The sequence below is a fragment of the Arachis hypogaea genome, chromosome 4, assembly GCF_003086295.3.
Source record: "Arachis hypogaea cultivar Tifrunner chromosome 4, arahy.Tifrunner.gnm2.J5K5, whole genome shotgun sequence".
Classification (NCBI taxonomy): domain Eukaryota; kingdom Viridiplantae; phylum Streptophyta; class Magnoliopsida; order Fabales; family Fabaceae; genus Arachis; species Arachis hypogaea.
Genome location: NC_092039.1, coordinates 120,546,679 through 120,564,786, shown reverse-complemented (window position 1 = coordinate 120,564,786; position 18,108 = coordinate 120,546,679). Strand labels below are relative to the sequence as shown.

The window sequence follows — 18,108 nt, the reverse complement described above, 5'->3', positions numbered from 1 at the left end:
ATGGATCAAGTCGAGTCGAGTTTTGTATTTGACGAGCGTGATTCATATTCTAAACTTGTAATAGATGGTTCAAACCCAGTTTGTTTAAAGTCCCACAAGCCTACGAGCCTATTTGAAAAGTCTGTTTCGTGAATTAGAACTCAAAAAATAATAAACTTAAAAAAAATCTAAATTGATATTAAATGGATTGTAAAATTTATAATTCATAATTTGTAAAAAAATTCATTTATATATCAATCCTTAATCACATATAATAACCATACTTACAATTCATAAACTTTTTTTTTTTGAACAAAAGAACTACGATCTTAATTAGTATTGACTATTGATTATTTTTAATTTTGTTTTGTGTTTAATACAAGTAAATAGTTAAAAATCTAAACTAAAATAACTTATTTTTACAAAAAAATATTTTGACGAACCGGTTCAACGAATTTTGTAAACTTTTTAACTAATAAATTAAAAAAAAAAACTAAACCTAGTCTGTTTGATAAAACAAGCTTAGCCGAGTCGAACCTGAAATAAGTCGAACCACGAGCTCCCGTCGAGTAAGCCTTCTCACTTCCACCCCTAACATAGGTAAATCTCTTGTCCATGATTGAAGTTGGAAAATGATCATTGAAAGCACTGGATAAGATTGGTGCAACAAAGGTTAAAAACCAACTAAAGTACCAATACTCAACTAACTCATCATGTACACCTAAAAAAACAGTTCTCTCTCAGTTTTAGCTTGCAATCATTGAGGTTTTTGGCCACACAACAATAGAGGAAAGATTGCCACAGTTCATGAAATATACTGCCCTCAATTTAGTACTATGATGGTTTACAAAGTACCCTTCATCATATGCATCCTTTAATCATGATATCCTTTACTGTAACTACCACCTTGTCTATCAACTTGTATTTTATTGATTAATTTTTAAAAATATAGATAATAACACAAAATTGACTGAATATTTAGTTGGAAATTGGTTACCTTTGAGAACCATGAATCCAGGATAATCCCATTTGGCATTTTTTCACAAGGTGAAACATAAATAGTTAAATACAACCAATTATTTTTCTTTTGTGAAATTTAGTATTTTGCATATCATCATAACCTATAGTTTTAACTACTATAAATAATTAAATATCATTCACTTTTAAATAATAGAAATCCTTATAGAGTTATATAATTATGTAGAAATTAGAACAAAAAGAATATCAGATTCATTTATTGATTCTCCCCCCTTATCCCCACATTATCCAAAGATCAACACTTTTTTTTCATTTTGTTTTAATTAAAATTGAGATTCGGCAGTAAATATAATTTCTTAGTGTGGATTCCATTAAATAATTCAAAGGTGATTGAAACCTTCACTTCTCATTTGTTAATGTTTTCTTAATAGTCACATTACATCCTTAAAACAATCATATCATGAGGAATAACAATAAATATATCTGATAGTTATATGTAATATTTTCTTTTGATTTCTAGTGAGGACGATACTTTAGAAGGCAAACTTAACTATTTTAAAAAAGATCAGCCTCTCTTTCTATTATTAGGGAGGAGATATCTTGATAAATTAAAAAAAAGTATATGAAGATCTTGCCAAAAAAATTATATAAAATTATTTAGGATAAAATATTATTTTGGTCTGTAATATTTAGACTAAATTTTAATTTGGTGATTAACGTTTTAAATATCCTATTTTAATTCTACAAAATTTTAAATGGGTTTAATATTATCCCAGAATTAAATTTGGCATGAATAATAATATATTTAAAAGTTAATATAATATTCAATTTCAGTTTGTAAATAAAACCGACCTACCAATAATTACTAATGTAAAAATTTTTTCGTTAATTATTCGAGTCAAATTCAACTGTAGAACAATATTGTATCTATTTGAAATATTTTAAAATTAAAATAAAACGTTTAAAATATTAGATATTAAATTAAAATTTGACTCAAACGTTAATGATCAAACTAATACTTTCCCTAAATATCTAATGCCTTGAATATCAAAAGGCAAAACTTCCAAACTAATTTGCAAGGAATTAATTAAACAAAAGAATAATATCAAAAGATAGTACAAAGAAAATATAAAGACAACAATTTTTTAATTTATTTTTTATATACTGTAGTATAACATAAACAACTTATCGTATATTATTATATTAGCAAAATAACTAAATTTAAAATGTATTACTTAAAAAAATTATTTAAACGTATGAATTTTATTAGCGCAAAAAAATTATTTCTTTATAAAATTCTAAATTTATTTTTCAACATTTAAAATTCTGATATTGTAATTAGTAATTATTGGGTATGTTCCATAGTTCCATGTATGTGACAAAATAATTGTTATTTCCATGATGGTTCGTGAATTTGTTTGGTTCATCTTAGATCCGTGACCCAACAACACCATCAACATCACACTCTCTTCTTCTTCTTCTTCACAGATCAAACACACTCACACACCTTCCCTCTCTCTTCTTCGATCTCTCTGGTTGGTTTCTTACTCCCTTCATAATAATAATTCTAATAATTCCTCTCTTTTTTTTAATTAGAAAAAGTTATATTTTTTAATTCCAACCCAGCGAAACAGACCATGATCACTTGCACACTGAAATAATAAAGGGTCACTGCAAAGTTTTAATCTTTAAGCTGTTTGGTTGATTTTACTTTCTCTTAATTCTTAGTGGGTATTTGAATTTCACTAATTATTTTTTGAATGAAACGGTTATTATTTGAAGTTCCAAGGATGGGTGTGGCTCAAAACATTCCTGACATGGAGGAGGAGGGAACATTGGAGATTGGAATGGGTAAGTATATGGCACCTCTTTTACCCTTTAATTTTTTACTTTTATGTTATGATTCTGAGTATGTGTTTCACTGGTTGATGAATTAGCAAATCACCATTACTTTTTTGTGCTTGTCATTGTGGGGAAGAAAAGTATTTTTGAATGGTTATTGCGTTGACCAGTTTATCACATTGGCAAGAATAAGATTGTTTTTTGATGTTGCAGAATACAGAACTGTGTCTGGTGTTGCTGGACCGTTGGTTATTCTTGATAAAGTTAAGGTAATGACTAGTTTTGATGCTATGCTTATTGCATATTCTAGAATTTTGAACTTTTCTCAATGAAATGTATCACTTTCTGCGCGGTGTGACTGAATTTTATACTGATCAACTGCAATAGGGACCAAAATTTCAAGAGATTGTTAATATTCGGTTAGGGGATGGAACTTCTCGGCGTGGACAAGTTCTAGAAGTTGATGGTGAGAAAGCTGTTGTTCAGGTGAGTGGTTACTGCCTAACTCCAATATGCATGTGCTATTATCATTTAGGGCTGCTATCATGAAAACTGGGATGAAGTTTATTCACTGTTTTGCTACATGGATTAGGTCTTTGAAGGTACCTCTGGGATTGACAATAAGTTTACAACTGTGCAATTTACTGGAGAGGTATAACTTGTTTTTATTATTTTCTACTTTAGCTTGATGTCCATGTGAAATTGAGTTTGCAAATTCATTGTAAATTTTTCATGAAATTTCTGCTGTTTTGACTTCATTGTTAGTTTGGGAGCTATATTTTGGTTGTAGTTAGTATAGGGTCGGGACCAATTGGTTTTTCAAATATGTTATCTTCTAAATTATAATTGTGAATAAATAAGCGAACTAGAATAACATGTGCTTAGGGAGGAGGAGGTTTTATTTCCATTATGATTGCATTGCTTGAGTTAACTTGATTAGTTCATATATTTGATTTTATGTATTTATTTTTGGAATGGTAACATGATAAATAATGCGGAGACATCTATTGTATAGTAGAGTACTACAGGCATGATAATTGGGAAAACCAACTTCAATAAGAAATAATGGATGAGTTATGATCTTTTGAGGTTCTGTCCTTCATAAGGTATGGCTTCGGATTTGTGTTTGTTTATCAAACTTGTTATAGAGGGGCAATTCTATTTGACAATCCTTTTGCATTCTGATAGTGTTCATTTAATTTCTTATCTGTTCTACCAATTTATGCATGACTATTGATTATGGAATTCTTTTTTATTTTGATTCTTTTGAATCAGTTCAGCTGTTGAGTTTCATCTTTTCCATGTTTGGTTACATTCCTAGGTATTGAAAACTCCTGTTTCGCTCGACATGCTTGGCCGCATATTTAATGGCTCGGGAAAACCCATTGATAATGGTCCACCCATATTACCAGAGGCTTACTTGGACATATCAGGTATATAACTTCTCCTCGGGAGGTCTAAAACTGTATGTTTATTACTGATGTTCTTAATATTCTCCCAATATTTCAGGAAGTTCCATCAATCCTAGTGAGAGAACCTATCCAGAGGAGATGATACAAACCGGAATTTCTACAATTGATGTCATGAATTCTATTGCTAGAGGTCAAAAGATCCCTCTATTCTCAGCTGCTGGTCTCCCCCATAATGAAATTGCTGCACAGATATGTCGTCAGGCTGGCTTAGTCAAGCGATTAGAGAAATCTGATAATCTTCTTGAGGTATAGCTGAATATAAAAATGAATTTAATCTAATTTTTAACAACAAATGGGAGAGATGATTTATGATTTCTGTTTAAAATTATATTTCGAAGAGGGTATAAATTAAGTTGATATGACCTAGCTTGGTTGATTTCTTACATATGGTCGATTTTGCTTTATTTATTTAAACTTGCATTGTAAGATGATGAATGTGGTTTCTGACATATATCAATATATACAGGGTGGAGAAGACGACAATTTTGCCATCGTGTTTGCTGCTATGGGAGTTAACATGGAGACTGCACAGTTTTTCAAGCGTGACTTTGAAGAGAATGGCTCAATGGAAAGAGTGACCCTTTTCCTGAATCTGGTAAATCTTCAAGACCGTTATGCAAGTGTTCTGTTATTGTTCCTCATTTTTTTATTTATATTTTTCTACTTTTCAATTTCCTTCATAGTAATTCTGAAAAAAGTTATTGTGCTTTTTTTATGTATTTAAGATCTGATATCTTGGCAATTATATATCTAGGGGTAATATTCCATGATTATTTTTTCAAATTTTGATTTCTGATTTGCTTAAACTGCTTATGTTTGTTACAGGCCAATGATCCTACAATTGAGCGTATCATCACCCCTCGTATTGCTCTTACTACTGCTGAATATCTGGCTTATGAATGTGGCAAGCATGTTCTTGTGATACTCACAGATATGAGTTCATATGCCGATGCTCTTCGTGAGGTAATGTTAAAATGTTTCAACTCTAATTTTAAAAGTGGAAGTTAAGGTAGAGAAAGGAGATGATAAACTGTTTGCAGCCTTTGTCATTCTCTTATGATCTTGATTCTTTGTATGTCTACAGGAAATAATTTAGGATTGTGTGGTAATTGCTACTTGCTAGAGACATTTCTTACTTCTTTTCTCTTATTTTTCAAGCATGAGATATAAGTCAAATAACATAAAAATATTTGAGTATTTCTCAAACAATTCGATTGAGAGCTGGATCATTCACTCTGGATCCTATAGGTATCTGCTGCCCGAGAAGAAGTGCCAGGACGACGTGGCTATCCCGGTTACATGTACACAGATCTTGCAACAATATACGAACGTGCTGGAAGAATCGAGGGGCGAAAAGGCTCTATTACTCAGATTCCTATTCTAACTATGCCAAATGATGGTGATAAAATATTATTGTACTTTATCAGCTCAGTTGGATTTATGCACTCTAAATTATGACGAATCATCTTTCTCAAACTTCTTTGCAGATATCACGCATCCAACTCCCGATCTTACAGGATACATTACCGAGGGACAGATATACATTGACAGACAGCTGCATAACAGGCAGGTGCGTTATGTCGAAGCTCTTTGCTACTTCGAATATTTTCATGAAATGCAGAATAGAATGCATCCAAATGTATATTACATGATATTTAGTTTATAAATAGGCTTTTACTATATTCTTTCTTGCACTAATGCCTGAAGTGAACCATGATCTACTCTTATATCCAATCAACTTAAGGTGATCTTTTACATAGGTTACACAAATATTGAGTTGTTATGAGGATTCTAATATTTGATTCAAACTAAACATTCATATTCTTCTGTATTGAGCAGATATATCCACCAATCAATGTCCTTCCGTCACTGTCTCGATTGATGAAGGTAACGTTGATTCTTTATCTGATAAAAGTTTCAATGCATGAGTGATTTCTTCCACTTTCCATTAATTATATTGATGCAACATTTGCTTCTCATCAGAGTGCCATCGGCGAGGGAATGACTCGAAAGGATCATTCTGATGTATCCAACCAGGTTTGATATTGTTTGTTTACTTTTTCAAAAAGAAATAAACTAAAAAAGATCTGTCTATAAAGTATAAACTATGTTATAGGTCTTTATTTTGTTTATTTATTTGTGTTTCAGCTCTATGCAAATTATGCCATAGGAAAGGATGTTCAGGCAATGAAAGCTGTGGTTGGAGAAGAAGCACTTTCATCTGAGGACTTGGTCTGTAATCTTTTTATCCCAAGATATTTTCACTTGACACTGAAAAAATCTTCATTGAAGTGGTATTAATAATTTTTATTTTTGATTAACAGCTATATCTGGAATTTCTGGACAAATTCGAGCGAAAGTTTGTGACGCAAGGAGCTTATGACACCCGCAACATCTTCCAGTCACTAGATCTTGCGTGGACCTTGCTTCGGATCTTTCCCCGGGAGCTTCTTCACCGTATACCGGCCAAGACCCTCAACCAGTTCTACAGCCGAGATTCCGGTAATTGATGTCATAGCCGGCATGCTCATGCTCATATTTTTTATTGATTTATATATTTCTTAGATCTTCTCAGCCAAAAATTAAAGAGAGTCCATATATCTTGTGTCCAGCATATATATAAAATAAATGTTAGTGATGAGAATGAGACCCCTTAGAACTTAGATCTTTATATTTTCATTTTTCCACTGGGGTGGTGAGGGGAGAAAGCTAGTTATCATTTTGGGATGGCTTTAATTGCACTGTTAAGGATTCGATTCAATTCAGTGCAGTTAGAATTTTGTTGACATTGCCTTCCCTTGTATGCTTGATTGTTTAATTTAACCTTGTAATTTATGGCTTTAGTTGTGTTTTATATCAATTGTTTAGAATTACAAGGATAAATTATTAATTAGGTTCTTTTAATAAGATTATAAAAAATACAAGCTTAAAATCAGTTAATTTGTTTTTATTTCTAATAGCAGGTCATTTACTAAAGAATGTTACATTATTCTATTTTTTTTGGAAGCGCATTTGCATTCGTTATAGATTAATATGTCGAAATTTTTTAATAAAATAAACCAAAAATGGTCCAAACCAAAGGAAAAAAGAAAGTGAAAATGGTTGGATGATGGATGGTCTAACAATAAAGAAACTAAGCTTTCAAAAAAAAAAACAATAAAGAAACTAGAGTCATTGTTTTTATTTTATTGATTATGCAATCATTTTGCACTTGATAAGCACGGAAATAAGGATTGAGGAGCAGAGAGATTAACTAGAGAGAAGGAGAGGGTAAAAGTGTAAAATCCGAGAAAAAAAACAAATTGATCTTGACTTTTTGGTTTATGGATATTTAAGTTTTTGAGCATTTAAAAATATATTTAAGTCTTTAATCTCTTTAAAATTTAGACACATTGATTCTTAGGTTTAATTTGTCCTATTTTAAAAATTTTCCCACGTGAGTATCTATATTGGCTAAATTAGTACAAAAAGAATCACGTTTAATTTTTGGGTTGGGTCTAACAAATTCAAGTGAACAGTAAAAATCAATGTGTCTAGATTTTGAGAATGTCAGGACTTAAATGTGGTCAAGAACTTATTTATTCTTTTTTCATAAAATTCTAAAATTAAATGAAATCAAATCAATTTTAGTTGAAATATATTCAAAACAAAATAATCAATTTCTAAACGAATAGATATTTTTTGGTGGTTTAATGAACATAGTGTATACTGTATATGTTTAATTCATAATCATCAAATGAAATCATTTCATCTTCTTATTTCAAATCAAATTTTTGACATAATTTTTTTTAAACAACCTTTAAGATAAAGAAGCTTAAGCATAATTTATGTTTAGCATCAAGTATCAAGTTCTCAAGATTCCTCAACTTTTGATGATTCTCAAGAGATAAGTCACACTATGAAATGATTGAAAGATAAAAGCCCTTTCAGTAGTTGGTTTTCAAAAAAATCAGTGTGCAAAATGAAGTATGTTGAGGAAAGGCACCAAAACCAAGTTATTTTTATCAATAAATAAAATGTCACAAAATTTTATTGCTCAATAATAAACAAAAGGTTGATTCCCAAATTCAATGGACTAGCTCCTCAAGTTTGATACATATATCACTCAAAGCATAATTACCCTTTGAGCGCATTAAATATATATGATGAAAGCATCTTTTTTTTTTCCATTTTTTTTTAGTGATAACTTTCTATCACAAAACATTAAAACATTAAAGTTCAATAGATAAATATATCTTAATAATTTAGTACTTACATTCGGGAAAGCATCTCAGTTATTAGTTTAAAACTTCAGAAAAAAATATAGACTTTATGAGTTAATATTAGTATGTTTTGAGAGTGCTAGTTATTATAGTTGTTAAAGTTTTTTTGTAATTAACCAACTTGAATTGGTCGAATGATCAGTTCATCTCTCCGTTTAAATAAATCTCGAAAGTTCGAATTTTATTTTGTGTATACATTAATTTATTGGCTAATGACAGACCCTTAAATGAAATTCAGATTCTAGTTGAATTAGAACCCGTTTGAAAAGTAGTAGAAGCTACTTTTTCTAACTTTTGAATTATGAAAAGTCACAGTACGCGTGTTTGGCACTATTTTAAAAAGAACTTTTAACTTTTCGAAAAGTTAATTCATAGCTTTTTGAAGAAGTAGAAATATATGACTTCTCATCCTCGATAAGTCATTCTATCATTCCTGTACAAAAATGACCTCAAAACAAAAAATCTACTTTCATTATTGACTGTAAAAAATACTAGAAATACTAGTCCTCCACCACTATTTTTATCCAAGGTTCCATCTCCTAGAAACATTGGCTTTCCATTATCATTTTCATGTAATAATTTATCTGCTGAAAATATTGACCCTCTACCACCATTTTAAAATAATGTTTCATCTGAACCACCTATTGCATATATTCCTTCCAGTTTTTTTATTATTATTATTTTACCACTCCATTTTTATTATTAAATTTGTATTTAACATTGTGTGTGGTATAAAATCTCAGTTTTAATTTTATTTTTTCTCATGTGATTTTATTTTTATATAACTATTATTATTTTTATAGTTAGTTATAGTAAGTTTTTGACCCCAATAAAAGAGGAGGTAATTCTAATTGAAATAAAAATAAAAAATAAAAAACAGTAACAAAATATACATTGACACATATTTTATATTTATTTTTTATTTTTATCTACCATATCTTATACAATAAAACAGCAAATACTAACTATATAATAATTTCTTTGGCATTGTCATCAAGATTATTGTGAATTAAAATTTTATTATTATTTACCAAATACAAGAATACTGTTATGGGTGAAGATGAAGTAGATGAACCAGTTTCTACCTAAAAAATAGAACTAATAAAAGAACAAATAAAGAATTAATTGCCTAAATAATTGTAATATTAGTGATTAGGTTATAGAAAATTAACTTTTAATATTGAAAAGTATTTGTTATCATCGTTATTTTAATATCTATTTTTTGTGGAAAAAATTGTATTTTTTGAGTTATTTATCCAAACGCTACAACTTTAAAATAAGTACTTCTATAACTAAAAATCCAAACACAAAATAATTTATTTTTAAACTGTTATTAATAAAAGTTCTTATACTTTAAGCTCTTTTTTCAAAAGAACTTATTTAAATTGTTTATTCAAACTAAAGCTTAGTCATTGACCTCTTGAATTGGGATGAATTAGTTCTTAACTTCTCAAATTAGAGGATGCCATGAAAAAAAAAATGTTTTGTAATTATATAACCTTTTAGAGAAATACTAATAATTAAGCAGATGACACCTAAATTAGGTCATGAAGATATTTTTACATAGATATAATATATGTTATATTAAATAATTTAATTAAATATATTAAATTATTTAATATTAATTTTTAGTTATTATTTTTATATAAAAATATTTTACGTGAATAGTCACTCAAATTAAAGGATTTGCAAAGTAGAAATTACTTGAATATATTTCCCAAGGAAGCAGTAGTGCCAGTGTATGAGAACTATATATACTGGGTTTTTGCAAATATCTAAGGTTATATATGTATATAGCAGGGTGTTGTATTTATATATATTTGCCATACTTGATATTAATTATTAGTTATTACAGCATCATCAGGCTTAGATGTATGATACCTTTAATTTGTTTAATTGCGTCTTTAGTAATCTCAGACTTCCAACTTTCAAAATTTTCAAAACAATATATATCGATCATGGTACAAAAACAATATTTTTATTTTTTATTTTTTTAAATCTATCATATAAAATGTTTTACATATGTAGCTATATTAATATAATTTCATAGAAATTATTTTGATAAGTAAAACCCTCCCATGATTGATAGCTACTAATTTGAAATCATTAACAATAACAAGAATAATAATATACTATTAGATATTCTCAATAATACATATGGAATTATGGATAACTTATTCTTTTCGGAAGAAATTAAGAAGAAAGTTAATATATATTACAAATCATAAAGTTGGTTGAGCATGACACCTAGGAATCTAGTTTGGTTTCGAAAGAAAACATCATATGACATAATCCACGAGAAATCTTTAGCTAATTAGTTGGTCTAGTCAATAATTGGTCACCCTTCACGTAAATCAAATTACCAAACCTTTATGAGCAATGATCAAGGATTTAGAGGATAATTGATTTTCACTAACCAATAAAAAAAAATATAGCGAATAATAATATGGGAGGGAAATAAAAAATCATGGTGGTTGTTCTTCAATGTCGTGTCACGCACCTTCAACAATACCTATTTTCAGTGTGTTGAAATGGTTATTATTGATTAATATATTTATTTACAAGGTATCTATTATACTACAATAAAAGAGAGCTATTTTAATATGATTTTTTTTAACAGCCATAGTTAAATATAAAAATTAATATATATTTTTAACAAATATCACAAATGTCAAATTCTCTATATTTTTATGATGAATAATTTGATGGTAGAAAATTACTCCTCAATTTTGACACTCATTTGTTTTCAACTTATTCTATTATTCTTTTTTTGTTAAGCTCCGTCAGTTTTGGCATGACACTGCTCTCAGTTTAGAATCATACTACTCATTCTTCATCTTCAAAATCTCAATTTATTCTTTAGTTTTAAGATCTCATTTCATTCTTTGTTAAAAATTTTTGTTGAGAATTTTTATGGTCAATAAATGTAAAAATAAATAGTATTTTTGACGGTTAATAAGTATCACAAAAAATATATTCTCAAATTTTTTTAACAATTTTTTTTACGGCCAATATTTATGAAAATAAGTTTTAAACTTTTTTTATAATTACTTATATGTTAAAAATACTATTTTTGACAAAATTTTTATTAATATATTTTCATAGTTAAAATAGTGTCAAAATTTATTTTTTTTTATAATTTTTAATTTTTTTGACACATAATAATCCTAAAAAATAGTCTATATCATATAGAGTGGACGGAACAATTTGTGGATAACTAATAATTGAATTCATTTTATTTTATTTTATTTTTTCTTAAAGTGGTTAATAGCTCTATATAGCCTATGACTAAATTAAAGTAATAAATGCAAAGTGACAAAGAAGGGTTTGAAAATATAAAAAATATAATTATGACTTATTATTAAGCGGTAAAGTGAATTAAAAAAGCAATATTTTTCATTGTTCATATGTTAATCTTCGTTGGTTCAAGCCAGCAAGGAAATTAAAAGTACTTGATGTAACATTTAGTTTCTTTCTGCCTAGGATTCTACATAGTCCAATTAGCTCCGATGAAAATATATATAATTATATATTAATATATACAAGTCAAAGTTTCTCTCTTATTTTTAAATTAGGATATGATAAATCTACACTTATTAGACCGTTAGTGTTGTACATGGGAATAGTAATTCTACCCGAAAATTTAGTGAAATGAAATTTAGTTCTAGATTATTGATGAGCATGTGTCTATTAAAAAGTCAAGTAATTTTATATTAAGAGCTGAGGTTATTTTATGACTATTTAAATCACGGATATTGTAATTAATAAAATTTGTTTATGTTGAGATTAATTAACAGAAACAAATCTAATCATTAGATCTCACATGTTGATAGTTATCATATTATATAAAGTTATGTATTTATGTTATTAAATGGTAATAAAACGCTTAAATTAAGTTGCCTTTTGTGTTTCCAAATGTCACTAATTTAAACTATATATATATAATCAAATAATTATTCAGTCTTTTCACTATCACAATAAACTTATACAATCTCACTTAATAATATTTAATTTCTCCTTAGTATTTTAGAGGTGAGGTTAGAATTATTGTTCATAGTTGTGGAACATAGATTTATATAATTAGGATACGAGACTGTTCTCAAATCAGTAAAAAGTCTAACTATTAACGGGTATTAGAATTAGAAGTAGATAACAAACTTTAAATGCGTGTTAATTAAGTTTTTTATTTATAATTTTAGAAAAAAAATAGAAAAAAATAGATAAATCCGTGTAAAATATACACAAAATACTTAAATATGACCCAAATTATATTTTTTTATAGACTAATATATCTTTATAAAAAATATTCTTAAATCGACCACTATTTTAAATTCAATTTAAAAGTCATAAACGTAATAATTTTTATTATCAAAAATATTATTTATGTACTAAAATTAAATATCAATATATTTATGTATAAATATAAATATAAATATAATTTAATTTATTTTTAATATATATTTATATTAATAACTGACTTTAATAATTAATTTTAATATACACATACCATCATCTTTCTACTATACATGACAAATTCCTAATTTCTCATAGACATTAAGATCTATTGAGAGATTTCATGATGAATTTACCATATATATATATATATATATATATATATATATATATATAATTGATATTTCCTCTCTTTCACTCTTTTTTAAGTATTAAGCGTCATGTAGGGCAACTACCCAATATACTATGAATAAGTTTTGAACAGATTGTGTCTTGTGCCTACGACAGACATTAAACTTTTGAATTTCATAAATAAATTAATCGGGTGATGATACAAGTGCACTTAAATTTCGTAAGAATGATGATATTAAATAAATTGTATAACCTTATCCTTTTTTAGTTTATAATATATGTACATGTTTTTGCCAGCTGGCAAGTTCAAACTAAACGACAAAACATTTAGAGCGTGTTTGATGCTGATTTGTTAGAATTTTTGCAAATTTTAAATATAATGTGATTAAATTAAACCAATCTAGTTGCATTATTTTAAAATTTTTAGTTTAGATACATAATTAAATGATAAAATTAAATGATAAAATTTGGTGCAGGACTTTGGTGGGTATGGAGACATAGGTGCAATGACATATTCAATACTGACAACCCTTGGACAGACCACAAGGTTGTTGCCTTGGCCAGAATTACCGCCAAGGACTTACAGGTTTACAGGAATCGAAGCAATGCCTTTAGGTCTCTCCGAAATTGCCTGTGTTGGGAACCACCGGTAGGTAATAGTTTTAAAGTTAATTGTGATGCAAGCTTGTATATGGATTCAAATTTAGCGGGATTTGGGTGTATTATTAGAGATTCTAAGGGAGATTGGATCTCGGGCTGCTCTGGAAGCATTCCCCCTTGGTCTATAATCAGATGTGAATTATTTGCTGCTTGGAGGGGGCTGGTTTTAGCTTGGGATTGCGGTTTGAGGGATATTATATGTGAAACGGATTGCCTTGACATTCTGCCCATCATGCATGAGCTTACAAGTGGGTATTCATCTGAAGTAACAGATTTGGTTCACAAGATTCAGGAGCTTTTATCTCGTCCTTGGCTTGTTCACGTTGAATGGGTGTCCCGAGAAGCAAATAGAGCTGCGGATTGGATGGCTAAATATAGTGCCAAGAATAACTCTAATCATGTTATTTGGTCTGAGCCTTGTGTTGATCTTCAACGAATCATCCGCTCGGATTTAGGATAGTTTTTGCTTTGTTTCTTTCCTTGTTTAGACACCAAAAAAAAATTAAAGAAAAAAAATATATTTTGTTCTCACTTTTTGAAAATTGCTTTTATAAATATCCAAACAAATTATTTTAACAAAAAATTTAATTATCCAAAAAATTGCTTTCCCTTTTAAAATTTCTTCATCCAAACACATTTTTGAATAAGAAAATTGTTTGGATTAGCATGAATCCAATAACATTTTTATCTAACAGAGAATAAACCTTAAATCACAAATTCATTACACAAAAGCTAATAAAATTAAAATCAAGTGAATTTAATTGAAATAAAGTTACTAAAATTCATTTTAATTATAAAGTGTGCTTAAATTTGTTTATTATTAAATTAAACCTGTATTAATGCAAAAAATTTTAAATATCTTTATTTAATAAATATAAAATAAATATATTGAAAATTTAAATTTTTTATATTCTTAATAAAAAAATTTAATTTAATAATTTTAATATATATTCTAAAAACATAAGATAGATAAATTTTAATTTATATAGGTTGCCCAAATTTCAAGATTTATATAAATAAATAAGAAGTGCTTCAATTAATTACTTGGGGTCCAAGAGCTCTTGAAAGGAGTCATAATAACTTAATAAGATGACTTGTCTCGTTAACTGATTCATATATACTATGTTTTAATAGTTTTAGGAATTGAGGGCACTAACTACTTGCATTGGGTCAACAAGAAGCCTCGTACAAGTGCAGGCAGGTCTTTGTTTATTGAAAATTAAGAAAAATTAGACCACAAATTTAATTAATTTGTAAAGTAAAGTATAGGAGTATATGTTGTATATGTTGAGCATGTGCCCCAATTACTTATTAGCTAAGGGTTTATAATATTTTAGTTTTTTTCTCTTTATCGAAAGGTGACCTAGGTTTCCTAAATAATGATCCAACCTACCTGTCTAATCTCTCTCTCTCTCTCCAAAGACATATCACATAGACTCATAGACATAACATTTTAACTTCACCCTAAAAAAAAATTTTAATTTTAATTTATTTATAATATAAAATAATTTTATACGTATATTTAATTATATAATATTATATTAATAAAAATAATTATTTTTTATATTAATATTATAAATAATTATTTTAAAAATAGATATAATTATAAAATTATATAAAATATTTTATATTATATTCTCTTAAAATAATGTATATATAATAATAAATTAAATGTGATTTACAAAGAAATTAATGTTGTTTAATCCTATGATTATTTTATTGAACCATATGCTTTTCCTAGTTGTGAGAATGGGCGCAGGTTCCACACGCTTTATTTTTTTGTTTCTTTAATTTCTTTGCCTCTCTCTTTCCCTTCCAACCTCATCTCATTCCATTTCCTCTGCAGTACTCAATTGATCCCTTTGTTTTTCTATTCGCAAACTGAGGTTTGAATCATTGGGCACTCCTAATACTTCTCTCTCTTTTTCTTTTTAATATAAACCCACTCCCCATAATTTATATTGTTCATACTACTATTCTTGTAATTTCTCTCTTATTTTAATTACTACTATATAGTTTTTTCATTTTTATATATTTTTGTGCTGTTCCCCTTTTGTGTTTTACACTTTCTTTAGAAAAACTCTTTTGTGTGTGTATGGCCGGCATAGACTTGGGTTCAGCATCACACTTTGTTCATCACCTTCAACGCCCTGACCTTGAAGATGATGATAATAACCAAGACCAAGACCCGAGCAACAACCATCACGAGGGTCTTGACCTAGTTTCGCCAAATCAAGGCCCTGGTGATGTTGTTGCTCGTAGGCCAAGAGGGAGACCTCCGGGTTCCAAGAACAAGCCTAAGCCACCGGTGATCATCACAAGGGAGAGTGCAAACACTCTTAGGGCACACATCCTTGAAGTTAGTAGTGGTTGTGATGTGTTTGACTCTGTGGCCACTTATGCAAGAAAGCGTCAACGGGGAATCTGTGTTCTTAGCGGCAGCGGAACTGTTACCAACGTCACGCTCCGACAACCAGCAGCTGCCGGAGCAGTCGTGACGCTTCATGGAAGATTTGAGATACTTTCTCTATCAGGATCCTTTCTACCACCTCCTGCTCCACCAGGGGCCACAAGTTTAACTGTGTTTCTTGGTGGAGGCCAGGGACAAGTGGTAGGAGGAAATGTTATTGGGCCTTTAGTGGCTTCTGGGCCTGTTATTGTTATTGCCTCGTCGTTTACTAATGTAGCGTATGAAAGGTTGCCCTTAGACGAAGACGAGACTCTTCAGATAGAACAAGGGCAACCTTCTGGTGGCGGTGGCGGTGTCAGTGGCAGTGGTGTTAATAACTCTTTTCCGGATCCTTCTTCGGGGTTACCGTTCTTCAATCTACCTCTAAACATGCCTAATTTGGCCGTTGATGGTTGGGCCGGTGGGAACTCTAGTGGTGGAAGACAATCTTTTTGATGATGAGGAGCTTCTTAATTTTTGAGAGGGCACAAAAGGTGAGAAGTTGAACCTCCATCAAAGGTATAATATATTGGTTTTTAATTAATTTTATGAGACTTTCTTCGAGTTGTGTTGTGAACAAGTGCTGATTTTGTATGTCCAAGTGTCTCATTTTCCATTGGCTAGGTGATGTTGTGTAAGGACTTGGTTTTAATATAATTCTAAATTCCTAGGGACAATTGTAAAACATTTCTGTTTGGTTGCTGGAGTTGTTAGAGACTAGATTGTTATTGTGCATTAACCTTAATTGTGGAATAATAAATCGTAGTTAGTATAATCAATAACACAAATCTATCTTTTTGGATTAAATATGTAATTGCTATGATAGTAATTCCTTTGTTTAATTCCATGGTTTAGTGTCTTATATATTTGGGTGGGTAATTTTTCTCTCCAACATGTGAAACCAAATTGCTCAAGCTAAGTAATCAAGACAAATTGATCACTTGTCTTGTTTGTTTGGTATTGTAGAGAATAATTAATTAAAAGAATCCTTACATTATTGCGTTTGACCAAGGGAAGTTGAACATCTCTCTCTCATATAATTAAGTAACTCCCACCATGAACAAGTGGGAAGAAAAAACTAATCATATTTCTTGGTTTTTGTTTCTCATTCATTAATTCAATATGTATGTTGTTGTGAAAGTCGTGCGTGTAACAAACTTAATTATTAATGACTTATTACGAATCTAAAAATTTTTTCAAATAGAAGCAACACTTCATACTATAATCTCAATTCTAGATTTCAACTAAGTGGTGATGAGGCCCTAAGTAGTTATATGTATGTTACAATAATTTTTGAAATGTTTTAGTACTATTATTTGGTTATTATATATGATGTTAAAACCAAATCAAAACGCATACATAAACATTGTTAGAAGTCCAATAAATTCTTCAATATTAATGTGTGTATTTAATTATTCAAAGAGACAAAATCTGTGCAGCACTTACTTTACAAAACTAGTTTTTTTTTTTTTTTTTAAGCTTGTCATATGGTACTACATACTATACATTAGATAAGCTAACCTTGATTATTGCTAGGTTATTGATGAGTGCATACATCTATTTGTTTCGACACGAAAACACAGATTCCTAAATGTAGGATTCAATGTATTTTAGATTCCTCATACCTACCAAAGGCATGTTTATTCATAGCATGTGTCTTAAAAGCATAAAATGTTGTAGCTTTAAAATACTTGCTCCCATCTTTTCCTTTTGTTTTTCTCCCCTTCTAATATATGCTTTAATAGGTAAAGATTTAGTTTCAATAATATTTGGGTGAATAAAAATGTGTGATCATCAAGTTTTAGTTTTGAGATTAGTACAAGATCTTTGATGTATTATTTGTTTCTCATCTTTTTATGAGTCAAACACTTTTTAACTAGAA

General features: G+C 29.1%; 2 protein-coding genes across 2 annotated transcripts; both read left to right on the top strand.

Moving 5' to 3' along the window:
* Window positions 1-2,277: 2,277 nt before the first annotated feature.
* On the top strand, window positions 2,278-7,125 carry LOC112797637 (V-type proton ATPase subunit B2). The gene is made up of 15 exons (XM_025840674.3): window positions 2,278-2,492; window positions 2,740-2,808; window positions 3,013-3,068; window positions 3,187-3,285; window positions 3,392-3,451; window positions 4,121-4,232; window positions 4,309-4,517; window positions 4,738-4,866; window positions 5,097-5,234; window positions 5,520-5,670; window positions 5,759-5,841; window positions 6,111-6,158; window positions 6,255-6,308; window positions 6,420-6,503; window positions 6,596-7,125. The coding sequence occupies exons 2-15, from the start codon at window positions 2,748-2,750 to the stop codon at window positions 6,779-6,781; spliced, it is 1,470 nt and encodes a 489-aa protein (XP_025696459.1). The 5' UTR covers window positions 2,278-2,492; window positions 2,740-2,747; the 3' UTR covers window positions 6,782-7,125.
* An 8,413-nt stretch (window positions 7,126-15,538) lies between these two features.
* Window positions 15,539-17,033, top strand: LOC112797636 (AT-hook motif nuclear-localized protein 23). Its single transcript, XM_025840673.3, has 2 exons — window positions 15,539-15,663; window positions 15,853-17,033. The coding sequence occupies exon 2, from the start codon at window positions 15,873-15,875 to the stop codon at window positions 16,680-16,682; it is 810 nt and encodes a 269-aa protein (XP_025696458.1). The 5' UTR covers window positions 15,539-15,663; window positions 15,853-15,872; the 3' UTR covers window positions 16,683-17,033.
* Window positions 17,034-18,108: the final 1,075 nt, after the last annotated feature.

Coding starts and splice junctions, on each gene's coding strand:
- LOC112797637 (XM_025840674.3), top strand. CDS start 2,748: ATGGGTGTGGCTCAAAACATTCCTGACATGGAGGAGGAGGGAACATTG. Junction 5,671..5,758: donor TCTAACTATGCCAAATGATG/GTGATAAAATAT, acceptor ACTTCTTTGCAG/ATATCACGCATCCAACTCCC. Junction 6,504..6,595: donor CACTTTCATCTGAGGACTTG/GTCTGTAATCTT, acceptor TTTGATTAACAG/CTATATCTGGAATTTCTGGA.
- LOC112797636 (XM_025840673.3), top strand. CDS start 15,873: ATGGCCGGCATAGACTTGGGTTCAGCATCACACTTTGTTCATCACCTT.